Raw genomic sequence first — 15,616 nt, 5'->3', positions numbered from 1 at the left:
TCACGCGGTTACAGTGCTCTTACTAACAGTGCCCCTGCAGCACAATAAAGCCTAGAAGGCGGGTCAGTGGGGAAGGTATATAGTTGTCTATCCCACACCAACAGCCCGAAACCCTTGCCACCCCTGATCGTACTTTAGGCTCCCGCACAGGTTGCCGGAACTCAAGCCTCTCACAAATAAATCGAGACATAATGTCTCACCCTGACGCACAGCAAGCCTGCAAGCAAGTAGGATATCGCACAGAACGATGCGCTGCTGAATCCGGCACCAGCAGCCTGACCCCTCAACAGTGACGGCGCGGTTCCCTCAAGCGTCCCCCTTGGATAATCCACACGCGCACAAGCAGTTAAGGAGTCAACAAACGCCGCGTAGGTGATTTGGTGTTATCGTCACAGTTAACAAAGCGCGCGCACGCACGCACACACACACACACACACACACACACACACACACACACACACACACACACACACACACACACACACACACACACACACACACACACGCGTCGTCTGGGCGGGCTTTCGTTTCATTTTTCACACACACACACACACACACACACACACACACAGGGTCCCCTGCACACGCTCTCCGTCTCGCTCGCTTGTCCTCGGGGCCGCCAACTAGCCAGCTCCGCAGCCTCCGCCACATGCCAACAAGCAGCAATGCCGCCGCCATGCCGCCAAGCCCTAGCTAGCCAGGCACTGAGCACCATCAATGACCCTGCAGCAATCATACGCGTATGGCGGGCGGGCAAGGAACCTCAGCAAGACCTCACCAAGCCGCGCAGGACATCATCATCAATAATGCCGGAGGGCACACGCAATAGTATTCACTTCGTTCAGTGCCCATCTTCCGTTGCTGCTTAGTGACCGAGGTAAAGGCAGCAGAGGTCCAACCCGCAGTACAGATGCCGGTTCAGTAGCTAGTATCTATCAATGATATTGTACACGCCATCCTCAGTGGCCAAGAGTGCCAAAGGGGTCCTAAACAGCAATTCAAGACAGCGCCCATGCATGCGGCCTGAGCGGACGGCCAGAATCAACGCATGCATGCATCACACATGCACACTCAAGACCAGGCCCTCGACGCGGACTGAGACGCAATCGCAGGGCTGCTGGGCTCCGGAACCACACGCCCCAACGACCCCACGCGCGCCACGCGCGCCGAAGCGTCCAGGCCCCTTTCCGTGACTGAGGCCTCCCCCACAGGCATGCCGCTCGCAACGCGACCGTTGCCGAGCACTCCCACCTGGTACTGCGTGGAGATGACCACGTGCGGGTTACCAGACATGGCCCGGTGGTGGTCTTGGTGTCCGCCGTTCGGGCCGGACAGCGTGCGACCAGACGCGGTGCGGTTGTGGTTGGCGGAGGCGGCGCCGCCGGAAAGGGTGCGGGTGCGGGCGGCTTGGCGCATGGGACCGGCGCCGGAGGCAGTGATGTTGGATGCGCGGCTGCCGCGCAGGCCAGCCAGCCAGTGTGAGGAGTTGGCAGTGAGCGGCAGCAGCCAGCGCAGCAGGATGCGCAGCGCCCTGTGGATTGGATGGCGGATAGCGAATGAAGGCGGGCAATCAGGTTGTGAAACCGCGAGGCGTGAGCTGAGAGCATGGAGACGTGCGGCCCGTCCAGCCATGCTTAAGTTTCACGTACGCTTGGAAGGACCGGGGCATGCAAAGCAGCAAAGTTGCGACCCTGTCACCCGACATCACACAATCCAAGCATGGCAAGAACCGACAGCTGATAATGCACAGCTGCGCACTGCACTGCTGCAGTGTGGGGTTGCGGGGGCTCACCAGGAGAAGGGGATGGCACCGATGCCGATGGCGATGCAGGCGCCCCACTCGGGGCCGTTGAGCGGCTCCACTTTAAAGATGTAGGAGATGGGCGTCTGCATGATGAGGACCTGCAGCGCCGTGATGAGCACCATGATGCCGTTGAAGATGGGTGAGTGCGCAAGCCCCTTGAAGAAGTTGAGCTCCAGCCCGATGCGGCGCGAGACGAAGGCGTTGGCGACCTGCAAATGAAGGGAACCGCAAGGCGGGATGTGCGTATGTATGAGGGCGTGGTTGGGGGCCGGTGGGCCGGGCGGGCGTGTGAAGCATTGGGTGTGCGTGGGCGCGCCGTGCTCAGGGTCACACTGACAGCACCACACGCAAGCAAGCAAACCCAGCCGCTTCCGTACACCGCCAGCAGCAGGCAGGGCGAGGGGCTTTCCCAGCGTGCCGTCACAGCAGGCGTCACAACGCACCTGCGCCAGGATGAAGGCGTTGAACAGCACCGACAGCGCCGGCTTGTACGACAGCAGGTACTCCTGTCGGTTGGTTGGTTGGTTGGTTGGTTCGATGGGTTGAGCGGGCCGTTGGTTTGTTTGCTTCAAGTTGGCTTTGAAGTTGGCTTAAAAAGGATATGTTGGTTGCGGACATGTACGGCATAACGCGGCACAGGAAGCAGCAGTGTGTGATGCAGACGGCCACACGGGGGACTCACCCGGTCCCACTCGTCGTCCATGGCCCTCTGGGCGGACTCCAGATTGGTGTTGCTGTGTGGTCAGGAGTATTGGTTGGTTGGGCATCGGTCAGAGGCGCAATCGATGAAGCGGTACGACATGAGCAGACCGTGCACATAAGGGCAGCCGCCCATTCCCTCCCGCCCCATTCCTCACGTCCTACCATTTCTACCCCGCCCCGCCCCCAAAAGATGCCCCATCGATGTCAAGCGGCCCGCTCACCGGACGCAGGCCTCGCCGGGCGCCACCACGCCGCTGAAGTTAGCGGTGGGGCTGAACTGCCCATTGCACACGGCGTCCTGCTGCAGGCTGGGCACGGTGGTGTTGATAGCCAGCCACTCGTTGTGCAGCACGCACAGGTCGGAGTGGATGTCGCCCTGGATGGATGGAGGGGAGGGGAGATAGACAGCAGCAAGCGCAGGTAATAAGAAGGAAGCAAAGGGCGGAGGCAGAAGGGCGGGAGGCATCGCAACCCGCCGCCGCATGAGCGGGGTGTGGCAGTGCTGCGCGGACACGCAGCACACCCGCACCAGCGCACCCGCAGCAGCGCACTCGGGACTACCGCGACGATCCGTCTAGTGACGGACGGTCATGTTGCATATGTATGCTGAGTCATTCAGGGGTTCAAAGCACGCACTCACGCCCGCACCTGCGGGAAGCCGCAGAATCCCATGATGTTGCAAACGTCACCCTGCAGCGTCGCGTTGGTGCTCAGCACGCCCTGTAAGCACACGCAGGGGCGGACAATTGGGGATGAGGGGACAGCTTGACGGCGGACTACTGTGTCGCGATCGAGCGAGTATTCCAGGCGGGGTGCTGATTGGGGCGTGCGGAATACGGCGGGTGTTGCAGCACCCTCTGCCACTCCCCAGCCACCTACGCCCACGCACGCTCAGCAGCATGGCATGGCACTGTGCGGCAGCTGTTTGTCGTGATCAACCTCTGGAACCTCACCTTGTCGTTCAGGATTTCGGGGCACATGGTCTGGTAGTATTCGCCCTTGGTCAGAGTGCTGCGCAGCTCATGGCAGATGTGGCGTGAAGGGTGGAATGAAGGTAAGACCAGTGAAGGTGAGACGAATAGAAGTGGCAGACGGCCAGATGCAATCGCTGAGATGCGCTTGAGCCGGGGAGCAAGTCGAAGTATGCCAGCAGGTCAATCGACAATTTGGTTGGTAATTGGTGACTTACGCGTAGGCAGGGAGCACGCGGGGCAAGCCGTACAGGCAGGCGAACAGCCAGAACAGCTGCGTAGTGCAGAGAGGCGGGGGGGGGACAAGCGGCACCGTTAAAAGCCGCGACTTGGTGCATGTTGTAACCAAATTGAGCGCTGTAAGACGCGGCTGGAGCGTGCAGGCAAGCAAGGTAAACAGACACGACACCAGGCCGCCTCACCTTGTAGAGGGCAGCTGCAAGGAGAGGGGAAACGGCAGGCCAGGGCAGGGGGGGATGAAGAGGGCACCAAGTCAGGCGATAGGTCCACACACTCATGTTCATACTGCTGGGCAGCATATGTCTGTCGCCGCAAATAAGCGACACGTATGCGCTCAGCATGCCGGCCGAGCCGCCTGTGACATTGGCTGCGCTGCATGCGTGACTCACCCACGACGATGTGTGTGTACATGAGGCCGGTGATGATGGCCTCGCTGCGGCCGTGCGGCTTGTCGTCCAGCAGCTCGGGGTAGGGGTCCTCCGTGGCCAGAGCCAGAGCCTGTGTGTGTGTGTGTGTGTGTGCGTGTACGTGTGTGTGTGTGTTGTGTGTGTGTATGTGTGTCATAACGCACGTGCAGGGGAGCCCGTCCTCAGTACTGTCAGCAGGGCGCATCACGGCGTAGGTAAGCCCAATTGCTGCACTAACGCATCATCCCCCTGCGCCTGGCCCTTGAACCCACGGTACGGCACCGGGCACACACACACACACACACACACACACACACACACACACACACACCGCCAGCTGCCACCCTCACACAATACACACGCTCCCACTCACCGCCAATGTGTCCATGATCATGTTCACCCTGTTGCGGGAGGGAAGGGAGCATGGGAGGGGTGGGGGCGGAGGGCGTGAAGGGGTGACGGGGAGACAGGGGCGTAGCGGTGCCAGGATTCAGGGTGCCGGGTGTGTCAATCGCCGGCGTGCTGTTTTTATCAGAAGAGCACTTATCTAGAGAAGTAGGTGGGATGAAATTAGAGCAATGGATCAATTGTTTTTCAAGACCGTGGTGAGCTACAAGGATTAAAACCAGAGTTTTTGAGCTGGAGCGTACCAGAGGAGCTGCAGCACGTTGAGGGGCGGCACGCCGCCGTACAGGGCGCCCACGGCGGCGCTGATCATGGCCACCAGGTTGATGGACAGCTGGAACACCAGGAACTTGCGGATGTTCTGTAATTGTTTCATTTTTGGGGAAAGGGGACCTTTATTTAGTTGCAGGGATGCGCGAGGATAGGGCGGGCCGGGCGGCAACTGTGTTCTTGCTCCGCACCACGCACTGCCTCAGCTCCCGCGCGCCCGACGAATCCTTCCTAGTCTGCCACACAGGACCTATGCACCGTCTTCCTATCATACGCCTGCGTGCACGCACCATGTAAACGGCGCGGCCCCACAGCACGGACTTGACAATGGAGCTGAAGTTGTCGTCTGCAGTGGAGGAAAGGAGGGCCCGCGTTAGTTGCGGGGAGTGCGAGGCGCGTGAGGCGGTGGGGCCATCGTCGTCAGGGGCCAACGGGTGCCGTGCATATGTCACCCAGCTCGTGCCCCTCATACCCTTGGGCCCACCGCGCCCCGCCCCGGCGCAACACCAGACGCACCCAGGATGATGATGTCGGCCGCCTCCTTGGCCACCTCCGTGCCAGCAATACCCATGGCCAGACCCACATCGCTCTCCTTGAGCGCGGGCGCGTCGTTGGTTCCATCGCCCGTCACCGCCACAATCTGGGTGCATGGAGGCAAATAATAATGATGAGCAGCGGAAGCCGTCCAAGTCGGGATATGGGTTCGGGCTGCTGATGGGAACACACCTCCCCAGCGATGCCATCCACGGACCCCAAGCAGCGCTGCACATTGCACACACATGCACCATCCGCGGACTTGCCGCGGCACGGGACACGCTCAACCCGAACGCACCTCGCCCTGCTTCTTCAGCAGGCTCACGAGCGTGAGCTTGTCCTCGGGCGAGGAGCGCGCCAGCACGCGCAGGCGCGGCAGCAGCGGGATCAGCTCGGTGGCGGGCTGCGGAGCGCGCGTACGGGTGAGGTCAAGGGCAAGGGCAAGGTGGGTCCAGGAGATGAGGATCAAGGATGCGCGATGACATGGCTCACGCAGCATGTAGCCTGCGGCCTCAGCGCAGCTGATCATCATGACTAGAAGCGGGGAGAGCCCAAGCAACTTGGTGATTTACCCAGCATCCATCCACGCACCATAGCGCGGAACACGGGGCCCTCCATGGCGATGGCGTCCTCGGTCGTCAGCAGTCCGCACTCGCGCGCGATGTGCTGCGCGGTGTGGATGTTGTCGCCCGTCACCATGCGCACCACGATGCCGGCCTTCTGGCAGGTCGCCACAGCGTCAGGCACCTCCTTGCGCACCGGGTCCTGTGGGGGCAGGGAAAGGGGTGGGGGTGGGCGTGCGTGTGGGCGCGTGCGTGGGTGGACGTGCGGGAGCGTGCGGGTGTGTGGGGGGCTGGAGGGGTGGTTGAGTGTTGCAAGTTAGGAAGCAGTGGCCTGTCAGACAGCGGTCCCTCCGCACGGCAGGCACACACACACACACACGACACCCTCACGACTGCCATCCGCCTCCTGCCACCTGCTGCTCCCCCCTCACCTTGATGCCCACAATGGCCACGGCGATGAGGTCGCGGTCCACCTGGTCGGCGTCCTCGAAGAAGTCGGCGGGGCGGGCGGGGTCGGAGCCGGCGTAGTCACGGTAGCTCAGGCAGATGCAGCGCAGACCCTGCGTGTTGTGCATGTGTGTGCGCACGTGTGTTAATGTGCCTTTTCCAAGTTTCAGTCCAACGGCAAAGCTGCCAGCAGGGCCCACACAACACACGCTGCTGCTGAACGAAATTCAGCGCTGCGCCACGTCCGCCGGCAATCGCAGAAAGCAGCTCACCCGCTTGGCCATGCCGGTCACCAGCGCGTTCATCTCCTCCAGCTTGGCCGGGGTCATGGGCTCCGTGCTGCCGTCCGGCCGCGCCAGCCCCACGCAGCGCCGCAGCACCCACTCCGCCGCGCCCTTGTTGTACAGCCGCAGGTTGCCGCCGGCCGCCCGCTCGCGCAGCAGCACACTGGCCATCTTGCGCGCCGAGCTGAAGCCGTACAGCTGCGGGCGGGCGAGGTTACAAAGACGCAGTGAGTCAGGGCTTGAGGCGGGGATCGGCGGATACACGGCGACGGAGCCACTCTTGCTTCGCGCCAATCAATGTCCACCTACCCTCAGGATCCTTGCCTCCACTGTACTTTGCGCCACCCTGTGCGCGTTGCCTGCCGCTTCCCCCAGCAACTCACGCCCAGCCCAACCAATTCGTACACGTCATTTCCCAGGCACCCACAGCTGCCGTAGCCAGCCACACACGCACCTTGATCTGGTCTGCCTCGCGCTCCTCACGCAGCTGCTTGTAGTCAAAGCCCAACTTACGGAGCAGCACCAGCAGAGCACACTCCGTCCGGTTGCCAACGAAATCCGTCACGCCGCTCTCCTGCACGTGCGTAGCGCGCGCCGCCGTTGAGCCACGTTGCACTCATAGTGTGCTAGTCAGTGCGCAGGCACGGGGGGAGTACGCAAGGGCGCGCGCTGCCTATGCCGGCAGCCCCATCCGGACGGCCCCGTCCTCCCATCCAGCTGTTATCCACCCACCCACCCATCCGCCCACCCACCTGGTCCACCAGGAACGCCTTGTTGTTCATGGCACAGTTCCACTTGAGCAGCTCCAGAACCTGCGGGCCCAGCACGGAGCCCTCGGGAACCTGCGGGTAGGCGGTGCCGGCGAACCAGCCCTCCACCACCGTCATGCGGTTCTCCGTCAGCGTGCCGGTCTTGTCGGAGCAGATGGCGGTGGCGCCGCCCATGGTCTCGCATGCCGACAGCACGCGCACGAAGTTGTTGTCTGCAAATAAAGGTGCAATTCGGGCGCAGGGGCATGTTAGAACTGATCAGACACGCAATCATTTCCATGCAATTGACAACCAGCAGGTGCATGTGGTCCGGGTTGTGAAAGGCGTGCACACGCACCCTTCATCATCTTCTTCATGCTGTAGGCCAGGGTGAGCGTCACGGCCAGCGGCAGGCCCTCGGGAATGGACACCACAGTGATGGTGATGGCGTACAGCAGGAACTGCAGGGGCCCGTTGTCATTGATCTTGCTGCGCGGGGTGACGTGGGAATGAGATACGGTGTGGAGGGTGGAAGTGAGCAGGCAACAGGGTCTCGCCCGTGTTTTCGTGTGCGTCTGGGAAGCACAGAGCCACTGATTTAGTCCTTCCCACTCGCAACATGTACGGCAGTAGCTGGCCCACGACCACCAGTCCATGCAAGGTAGTGCCCGTGCCGCAGTAGTCCCAACTCCCGACCCAATCCCGTCACTCACTCGATGTCGCCACCGCCGGTCACAATGAGCCACTTGATAAGCAGGGCCAGGAAGCACACCACAGCCACCAGCACACCCCTGCATGCATGCACCCGCAAGAAAGCAGAGTAAAAGCAAGCGGCGGTCAGATATGTCATGTCAATGCTCCCAAGTGCTTTAGACGCCACCACCTAGCAGCAACCCAGCAGCGACCCAGCAGCCCAGCAGCCGCTGCAGTACTAGCCGCCGCACTACTCACATCTTGGACACCTTGGCGGCCACGTCCGTGAGCTGCTCCTGCAGCGGTGTCTCGTCGTCGCCCGCCTCGTTGACCAGGGCCATGGTCTTGCCCCACTCGCTGTGCACGCCCACGGCCAGCACCAGCATGTGGCCGCTGCCCTCGTTCACAGTCGTACCGGAGCGCACCCACTGCGGTGAGATGGAGTGAGGTTTGTACGGTGTGTTGAAAGGATGTATGGGGTATGGGATGGGTGCAGTGGGTGGAGAACAACCGGGAATTTTGTGTGCAAGTTCAGTCTGTGTCACACAGAGAGCGCATGCGGGCACTTACGGGGTCCGAGACGGGGTCCTTCTTGATTGGGTCAGACTCGCCTGTCGGCGGTGCCAGAAGGTGCAGGTGGCGCACGTGACACACGCATTGACACTGTGTATGCACGGCAATACGGTACCACTTCGGAGGCTCCCAGGCCAGATGTGGCTTTGGCTCCAACCCGGCCATGCGTCCACACGCATATCCTACCTGCCTCCGCGAGCCCTGTGCATGCAAGCCCCACGCACCCAACCACTCGATTGCTGTCCTTCCTCTCCCACTGCATGCATCGCCACGTCCTTTGACATCGCTACTACGTTACTAGGATGCATGGCCCGTTGGCCCTGCTGCGCACCAGTGAGGGAGGCCTCATCCAGGACTAGGCCTTGGCTGTCGATGACGATGCCGTCCGCGATCACCTTGTCACCCGTGTCCAGAAACATGATGTCACCCACCACCACCTGGTCGACAGGGAGAGCGGAGCGAACATCACTCAGCAGGAGCCGAGACGGTGAAAGGTAGTTGAGGAGCATTCATCACTGCACGCGGGAAGTGCCGTCACCTTTACACAAACCTTCCCCTGCAAACCCGCCTTCATGCATATCCTGGCCTACACGCCCTGGCCCGCTCGTGCCCGCTCGTGAGCCCCCTCCCCACGGCCTCCCCCCCATCCGTCTCCCCCCCTGCTCACCTCGGTGTTGGGCACCAGCACTTGCTTGCCGCCACGAGTGACCTTGACGTCGATCACGTCCTTGAGCGCGTTCAGCTTCTGGAACTGCCGCTCCTTGGAGAAGTCCTGACCCGCGCCTGCACGTGAAGATACGCACCCGTGTGTTCGTTTTTGAGTTGAGAAAGCACAAGAGAAGGAAGCACGCAGGACGAGCGTGTATGTGTGTGCGCGCGTGCATGCCGAAGCAATTGACCTCCTCGGCATGACCTGCTGCCCCTGGGAAATAAGTATAACAACTGCACACGCACGCCACTGACCTAGGAAGATGACAATGAGTGCGGTGCCCAGCACCGCCAGGCCCTCCGACCAGCCCTGGTGCGCGCGCTGCTCGGGCACGGCCGCGCCCAACACAATGGTCACGATGGCCACAATCAGCAGGATGATGATCTGCGAGCGGGGTGCGCGGATGGAGTGGCATGGACGCCAGGGCGGGTCTAAATATTGAGTGAGTGTACATCATCCTGCTCACTGTAATTGGTGTGGTTGAACATGCAGCTGTTTGGGTGCTGTAAGTTCCCCCTAACGAATCCGCAAGCCCCCCATCCCCTACCATGGGGTCCTTGGCCGCCTCCAGAAGCATCATGAAGAAGTTTGGCGGCGGCTTCTCTGCAGTGTGCAATGGAGGGCGGCAGGTGCGGGGGGAAGGCGGTGAAGCGGGACGAAGCGTTCAGCACTACGAGGGTAAACTGTTCCTGCAAAGAGAAGGTCTGGTGTAAATCATGTGCCCCGGGCGTAGTTCCTCATCACTACTCACCGGGGAACTTATTCTCGCCGTAAGCTGTGGATGATGGGCGAAGAAGGGCGGTGGCGAGCCAGGGGGCGGCACAAACAGGCGGTGGCAACTCAGCATCGTGTAGAAGCGCTTAAAGGGTACTGTGTTTGTGGGCGCCAGAGATGGCGGCGGTGGCTCGGGAGGGCCCCGCTACGGCCGCATAAATGGTCGCCCATTGGCAGCAGTGCACACACAGCGCGCGGGCACTGGCGGGCACCTGATGGCTTCTGTGCGAGTACCTAACACTGCGTCGAGCACACCCCTGCACAGCCGCCTGATGAGCTGCCTCACAGTCACAGCCGCCAGGACTCACCCTTGCGGTGCGCCTCCACACTGCCCAGCTCGGATGCGGCGGCGGTGGCCAGTCCGTCAGCCGCCGCCGCGGCGGGCGACTCGTTCAAACCGGCGTGCAGGTCGGTGACCAGGCCCTTGGCCAGGCCGCCCGCACCCCCCACCTTGTTGAGACGGTCCATGTCCTTGTCCTGTGGGATGGGATGGGATGGGATGGGATGGGATGGGATGGGATGGATTCCACGCAAGGGAGGTTAGACGGTGGCAGTGATGATCAGGTGCAGAGAAGAGGGAAGAGGTGTTTGTCCTATGTGGGGGAGGGACGCGGAAGGACGGGGAAGGACGGACGGGGTTGGGCACACATCACACAAGCGCGGACACTGCAACGCGGCGACGCGGAGGTGCGAGGTTGGCGGCAGGCTGGAGTGGTTCGGTGCGGGCCTGGTTGACGTGTGCAGCAGCTCTAAAACGGTAACGGGGCGGATGTCCAGGCATTGATAGGTGGACCAGCAAGGTGATGGGGGCGCGTGCGAGCCTGGACAGTGTCGGGGTAGCCGCGCGCTAGAGGGGAAGGCGAGCAGTCGCGCAGGCCTCGGCGAGAAAGCCAGGCCGCGTGCCCGACACGCAAGCCAGCTGGCCACGACCAGGCAGTTCCTCAAGTCCGGGCGCTTCAAGCTTGCGCTTTGCTATAAGATAGAGGCCACCGCAGGCGCCCGCCGTAATAGCGCCCCACGTGCGCAGGCGGCCACACCGGGTTGGCGTGGCCATCGAAAGCCGACTCACCGAGTTCATCTGGAACAGGATGGATGGCAGGATCGAATAAGGGCAGTGCGTGTCCAGCTCAAGAGCCGCCATGTTGACTGTTGAGCTGGCTTGCTGGTCGCCCTCTTTCGAGGGGCCCTCGATTGAAGCCGGCGCCATGTCCGGAGCAGAGGCGGTTCGGCCGCCGACGCGCGATATGATACAGGTGAGAATGTCAGATGTAGCTCGCAAGTTGTGAGAAGAGTCGCCGCGAGCGTCCACACTCCACACTTAGCAGTTTCCCTACGACGGTCGCTTTTCCCTGCTTATCGTTCTGCGCCTGCAGCGAGTGAATAACAGGATTTGCAAATACACACACAGTAATGTCCTGGTACTCCAGCGAGCGCTATATGCGATGTTGGCGATCCTTGACAATGCCGTGCATGACAATTGTGTGTCAGACCAAGCGTGAGCCTTGTATGGCCTGGCCACAAAGTGAGTGAACGAGGACTCACCTGGCAGTATGAGTGTATTTGGGTCGATTTGGTCCCTGAAGCTGTTTCCAGCACGCACGCCTGAGTGTGGCCGTGTCGCACATTCTGAATGCACGGGGTTTTGCGCGCAAGGTCCGGCGCTGGGAGCAGCAGTAGTCGCGATGAATTGGCAGTATACGCTTGAAAGGTAAAGAGCGGCGCAGTGCCTGTGGTAGGCAAAACTCCGGCGGGTGCCGGCAGTCAGTCCTCGGCGAGGCCTCGCCGCGTCGAGTAGCGCGCGTGAAGTGCAGGCACCCCCACCCCCGGCGTAACTAGGCATGTCCCTTGACGCCACAGGTGAACGGTCTCGCGCGAATGCGCTTTGAAACGCTTTCAAAATATCGCAGCTGGGTTACTCAGTTGAGCCATGCCTTGTGGGGACTGCAGCTTTTCAACAGGCCTATGAACGCACTAAAACACTGTTAGTATGCACAAACATCGCCATAGGCGACGAAGCAACTTCAAGGGATGTTGCGCGTATAGGATAGAAACAAGCCCATTGAAGCACGATATTGCAGAAATGAACAAAGCATATGACAACGATAATGCACTGGTCGGCCTTTGCTTCCTGCCGAAGAAGGTACGCTTGCAAAACTTATGCGTGCACTGCTGCACGCTTTGCATTCGCACAAGCGTTCGTAACAAGCTACACAGCTAGCAAGAATGTACTGGACATCCATATGCAAGTGGTGGGCCACTGTCTCAAGGGCCATCCTCCGCCTCCTGCCCCCGCCCCCACTCCCCCGCCCGCCCAACTCCAAACCCTCCGCTTTGTACTCCCTGTCGAATTATCCTTTGCAGCTGCCGCGAGTGCTTACGCCGCTGCTGCGGAGCCAGGCGGCCGCGGCAGGGCTGCAACTTGTGGCGCTGGACCCGCGCACCGGGTCCGACCTGGACTTGCAGCCTCAGCCAGGCACAGTGCTCCGCGACGGCACTGCGGCAGACGCACCAGCACCGGCAGTAGCACCAGGGTCGGTGGCAGTGGGGCAAGCTGAGGAGGTGGCGCCAGCAGGAGTGGCTGCCGCGGACAGCGCGGTGGCGGGGAGCGTGGCGGCTGGTGCTGGGGACATGGCCAGGCTGCAGCCGCCGTTGGGCCTTGCGACCCCCCGCATGCCCTTGGACGTCATTGTGCATAAGCTGCACCGGGATGAGGGTGAGAGCCATTCAGGCCGTGTGGCGACAAACCAAACTTTGGGAGTGGGGTAAGCGGGAGGGAGTATGTATTGATAGGGCTAGCGGCAGCCCGTCCGCCCTGATACGCGGTCGTCCTTCTAATACGTTGAAGGCCCAGGGCCGCTCGTTGTCACCGCCATTCGGGATCTGGAACCAAGCCAAGGACTGCAGCGCGCCGGCGGCCTTGCATTATACCAGTACCAGTGTAGCATGCGTACCGTCGTCTAAAACCCAACGACAGGCACCCACCAGCCCTGCGTCTCTTCCTGCTGCAAACATACACACAACCCTTCTGCCCCCCTTGCAGCATGGGAGACGTCCCTCGCCGCCTACGCCGCTGCCCACCCCGCCACGGTCATATTGGATCCGCCACCTGCCATTCATGCCACGGAGGACCGGTCCATGATGCTGGCGGCGGCGGGCGTGACGCTGCGCGTACCGCTACTGCCGCATGCGCCCATCACCTCGGGGCAACAGGTGACGCACCCCGTTTGCAGCGGCAGGGATGCCGGAGGGGAGGCGGGAAGCGAGAAGCAGGAGGGCAGGCTGGAGGAGGCGGGTGGGGAGCAGAGCGGCGAGGTGGGGCAGCAGGACGCGGACGTTGTGGAGGTGTGTGTGGAGGCGCCGCCGCAGGTGGTGGTGCAGACGCGCGAGGAGCTGCGCCGGCTGGTCGAGGGTGAGCAGGGCAGCCGCGGGAGGGGGGGAGGGGGTTGCCGGATGTGTGGCGGCATTCTCGCGTAGATGTTCAGACCGGAGGGCTGTGAACGGTACGGGCACGTGGCACGGTGCTGTGGAGTTGGGATGGGGAGGTGTGGGAAGCTGGGACACCTTGCCCACGGTGGTCGTGAAGCACAACTTGCTGCGCGCCGGGTGCCACGCTTGCAGAGGGTTGCCGCCGCAGCAGCAATATTTCAGGATCCGCGGTGGGGGGCCTGCGGCCGCCGCTGCTGCTTAAGACGCGGTGCACGGACGCCGCGGGCGGCAGCGGCCACGGCGTGGCGGTGGTGCGCAGCTGGGCGGAGCTGGAGGAGCAGGCGGCGGCGCTGCAGCCCCCGGCGCCAACACCAACACCAACACCATCTGGGTCGTCACCGGTCCAGGCGGCTGCTCCTGGGGCAGCGGCGGGTGCTGTGCCTGGTGCAGTCGCGCCAGTACTGGCACCAGCCGCTGAGGCCGCCGCGTTTGAGCCGCTGGTGGTGCAGCAGTACGTGCCGCACACGCAGGCCCTGTACAAGGTGCGCGCGCGTGTCTGCGCGGGCGCATGTTGGGCATACTATGCTGAGACTGGGAAAGCTTCTTCCCCAGCCCCAGCATGGAGGCTGGTGGGCGACTGTTGTGCGTAGCCCGGCAACAGCGCTTCCACCCTGCACGGTCATGTGACCCACGTGCTCAGTGGGATGCGCACCACACCGCACCACACCACACCACACCACACCACACCACACCACACCACACCGCTGACCCCCCCCCCCCCAGGTGTATGTGCTGGGCCGCCACGTGCGGGTGGAGCGGCGGGCCACCCTGACCGCCGGGCAAGTGGCAGCCGCGCAGGGGGAGCTCGCAGCAGCGCTGCAGGATTGCAGGCGCGATGAGGACACCGCCGCCGCCGCCGCCGGCGGCAGCCACGGCATGCCGAGCGTTATACACCGGATCAGCACCACGCCACTGGCCCGCGCAACCACTGGCGCTAAAGCAAGTGCTGGTGCGTCTGCGGCCCACCCGGCTGCGGCTGAAGACGCCGTTGGCAATGCCCCCGCTGCTGCAGCTAGCGGGGGCGCAGACGCCTGCGCACCAGTGGTGGATGAGGCGGTAGATGAGGCGGTGATGGCTGCGGTAGCGCGGGCACTGTCCGGGCAACTGAATCTTACCATGTTCAATTTTGACATTATCCTGCCTGTTGATCAATCTTCGGCGAGCGGCGCGGATGTGGCGGAGGCTGGAGACGCAGGGGCATCCGAAGCTGGGGGCCGCGCGGCGAAGCGCCAGCGGCACGCGCAAGAACAAGAGCCGCAGCAGGGGCGGACGCCGCGGCGGCTGCGGCTGTGTGTGGTGGATGTCAACTACTTCCCGGGATACGACAAGCTGGAGGGGTGGGAGGAGATGCTGGTGGAGCATCTGCGGGCGGCGGCGGACAGGGCGGTGGCGGCCCGGCGGGCGGCGGCGTGCGCAGCCGTTGGCTGACAGTGCGGAACGGGCTTCGGCGTGATTTTGTTATGCGATACGGTTAAGGTGAGGGGTTGCATCCTCAGAATCAAGTGGATTGGCTGTGAGCATGTGACCGGAACTGGTTGAAACGGATGTTTCTCGGATATGGTTTCGGGGCTGTGCAGTTCCTGCTTGGTCGGTCGAACCGCCGAGAAACGGAGAGACGCGAAGAGATGCGGCGAGCCGGCGACACGGCGACGTGGATAGGGACGGGGCGCAAGGGATGGTGTTGAACTCAGTTTGAGCGGCTCCAACCCGCAGAGCCTTAACCGCGCAAGGGCAACGGCACGACGCGCCCACGCATATAAACACAGCGCATTCCCACCCAGGGCCAGACTCCGTGGCTTTGGGGCTGGACCCTGAACAGCACTAAAGATACGCGCCCCGTTGGCCCATGCTCAGGACTTGGCGGACTTTTGCAGTGCGCGCCGCCTGCGCGTGTGTGTCAGGGGGTGTCTGGCTCCAGCTCCATGCGCTATGCGCACTCCCTCTCATGTGTGCCTGTAGTGTGCGGTGCAAACCCAGATTAGAGCGGCATAAACAGCGGGCTCAC

General features: G+C 62.4%; 2 protein-coding genes across 3 annotated transcripts; one reads left to right on the top strand and one right to left on the bottom strand.

Annotated features, from left to right (window-relative positions):
* Nucleotides 1-11,652, bottom strand: CHLRE_16g681750v5 (uncharacterized protein). Of its 2 annotated transcripts, XM_043071444.1 has the most exons (32): nucleotides 11,195-11,652; nucleotides 10,434-10,602; nucleotides 10,103-10,126; nucleotides 9,899-9,954; nucleotides 9,606-9,735; nucleotides 9,310-9,425; nucleotides 8,974-9,079; nucleotides 8,640-8,680; nucleotides 8,328-8,497; nucleotides 8,090-8,167; nucleotides 7,735-7,865; nucleotides 7,380-7,609; nucleotides 7,082-7,201; nucleotides 6,616-6,825; nucleotides 6,328-6,456; nucleotides 5,925-6,098; nucleotides 5,632-5,736; nucleotides 5,316-5,439; nucleotides 5,090-5,145; nucleotides 4,775-4,890; nucleotides 4,498-4,525; nucleotides 4,107-4,215; nucleotides 3,900-3,913; nucleotides 3,696-3,751; nucleotides 3,460-3,517; nucleotides 3,155-3,226; nucleotides 2,728-2,882; nucleotides 2,487-2,538; nucleotides 2,248-2,310; nucleotides 1,793-2,013; nucleotides 1,252-1,531; nucleotides 1-723 (listed from the first exon to the last, which is right to left on the bottom strand). In XM_043071444.1, exons 1-32 carry the CDS (start codon nucleotides 11,330-11,332, stop codon nucleotides 715-717), a joined length of 3,540 nt encoding a protein of 1,179 aa, XP_042916000.1. In that variant the 5' UTR covers nucleotides 11,333-11,652; the 3' UTR covers nucleotides 1-714. The 2 variants fall into 2 exon arrangements, with proteins under 2 accessions (XP_042916000.1, XP_042916001.1); XM_043071443.1 differs by having other exon boundaries at nucleotides 1-1,531.
* Nucleotides 11,653-12,002: 350 nt separating this feature from the next.
* CHLRE_16g681800v5 (uncharacterized protein) lies at nucleotides 12,003-15,448 on the top strand. Its single transcript, XM_043071445.1, has 5 exons — nucleotides 12,003-12,265; nucleotides 12,487-12,838; nucleotides 13,166-13,534; nucleotides 13,744-14,093; nucleotides 14,335-15,448. The coding sequence occupies exons 1-5, from the start codon at nucleotides 12,206-12,208 to the stop codon at nucleotides 15,037-15,039; spliced, it is 1,836 nt and encodes a 611-aa protein (XP_042915999.1). The 5' UTR covers nucleotides 12,003-12,205; the 3' UTR covers nucleotides 15,040-15,448.
* Nucleotides 15,449-15,616: the final 168 nt, after the last annotated feature.

This window comes from Chlamydomonas reinhardtii, chromosome 16, assembly GCF_000002595.2.
Source record: "Chlamydomonas reinhardtii strain CC-503 cw92 mt+ chromosome 16, whole genome shotgun sequence".
Classification (NCBI taxonomy): Eukaryota; Viridiplantae; Chlorophyta; class Chlorophyceae; order Chlamydomonadales; family Chlamydomonadaceae; genus Chlamydomonas; species Chlamydomonas reinhardtii.
Note: the sequence above shows the minus strand (reverse complement) of the source record. Positions and strands in the feature narration are given on the sequence as shown.

Coding starts and splice junctions, on each gene's coding strand:
- CHLRE_16g681750v5 (XM_043071443.1), bottom strand. CDS start 11,332: ATGGCGCCGGCTTCAATCGAGGGCCCCTCGAAAGAGGGCGACCAGCAA. Junction 2,539..2,727: donor CCCGGCGAGGCCTGCGTCCG/GTGAGCGGGCCG, acceptor CTGACCACACAG/CAACACCAATCTGGAGTCCG. Junction 2,311..2,486: donor TGGACGACGAGTGGGACCGG/GTGAGTCCCCCG, acceptor ACCAACCGACAG/GAGTACCTGCTGTCGTACAA.
- CHLRE_16g681800v5 (XM_043071445.1), top strand. CDS start 12,206: ATGAACAAAGCATATGACAACGATAATGCACTGGTCGGCCTTTGCTTC. Junction 12,839..13,165: donor TAAGCTGCACCGGGATGAGG/GTGAGAGCCATT, acceptor CCCCCCTTGCAG/CATGGGAGACGTCCCTCGCC. Junction 13,535..13,743: donor GCTGCGCCGGCTGGTCGAGG/GTGAGCAGGGCA, acceptor CCACGCTTGCAG/AGGGTTGCCGCCGCAGCAGC.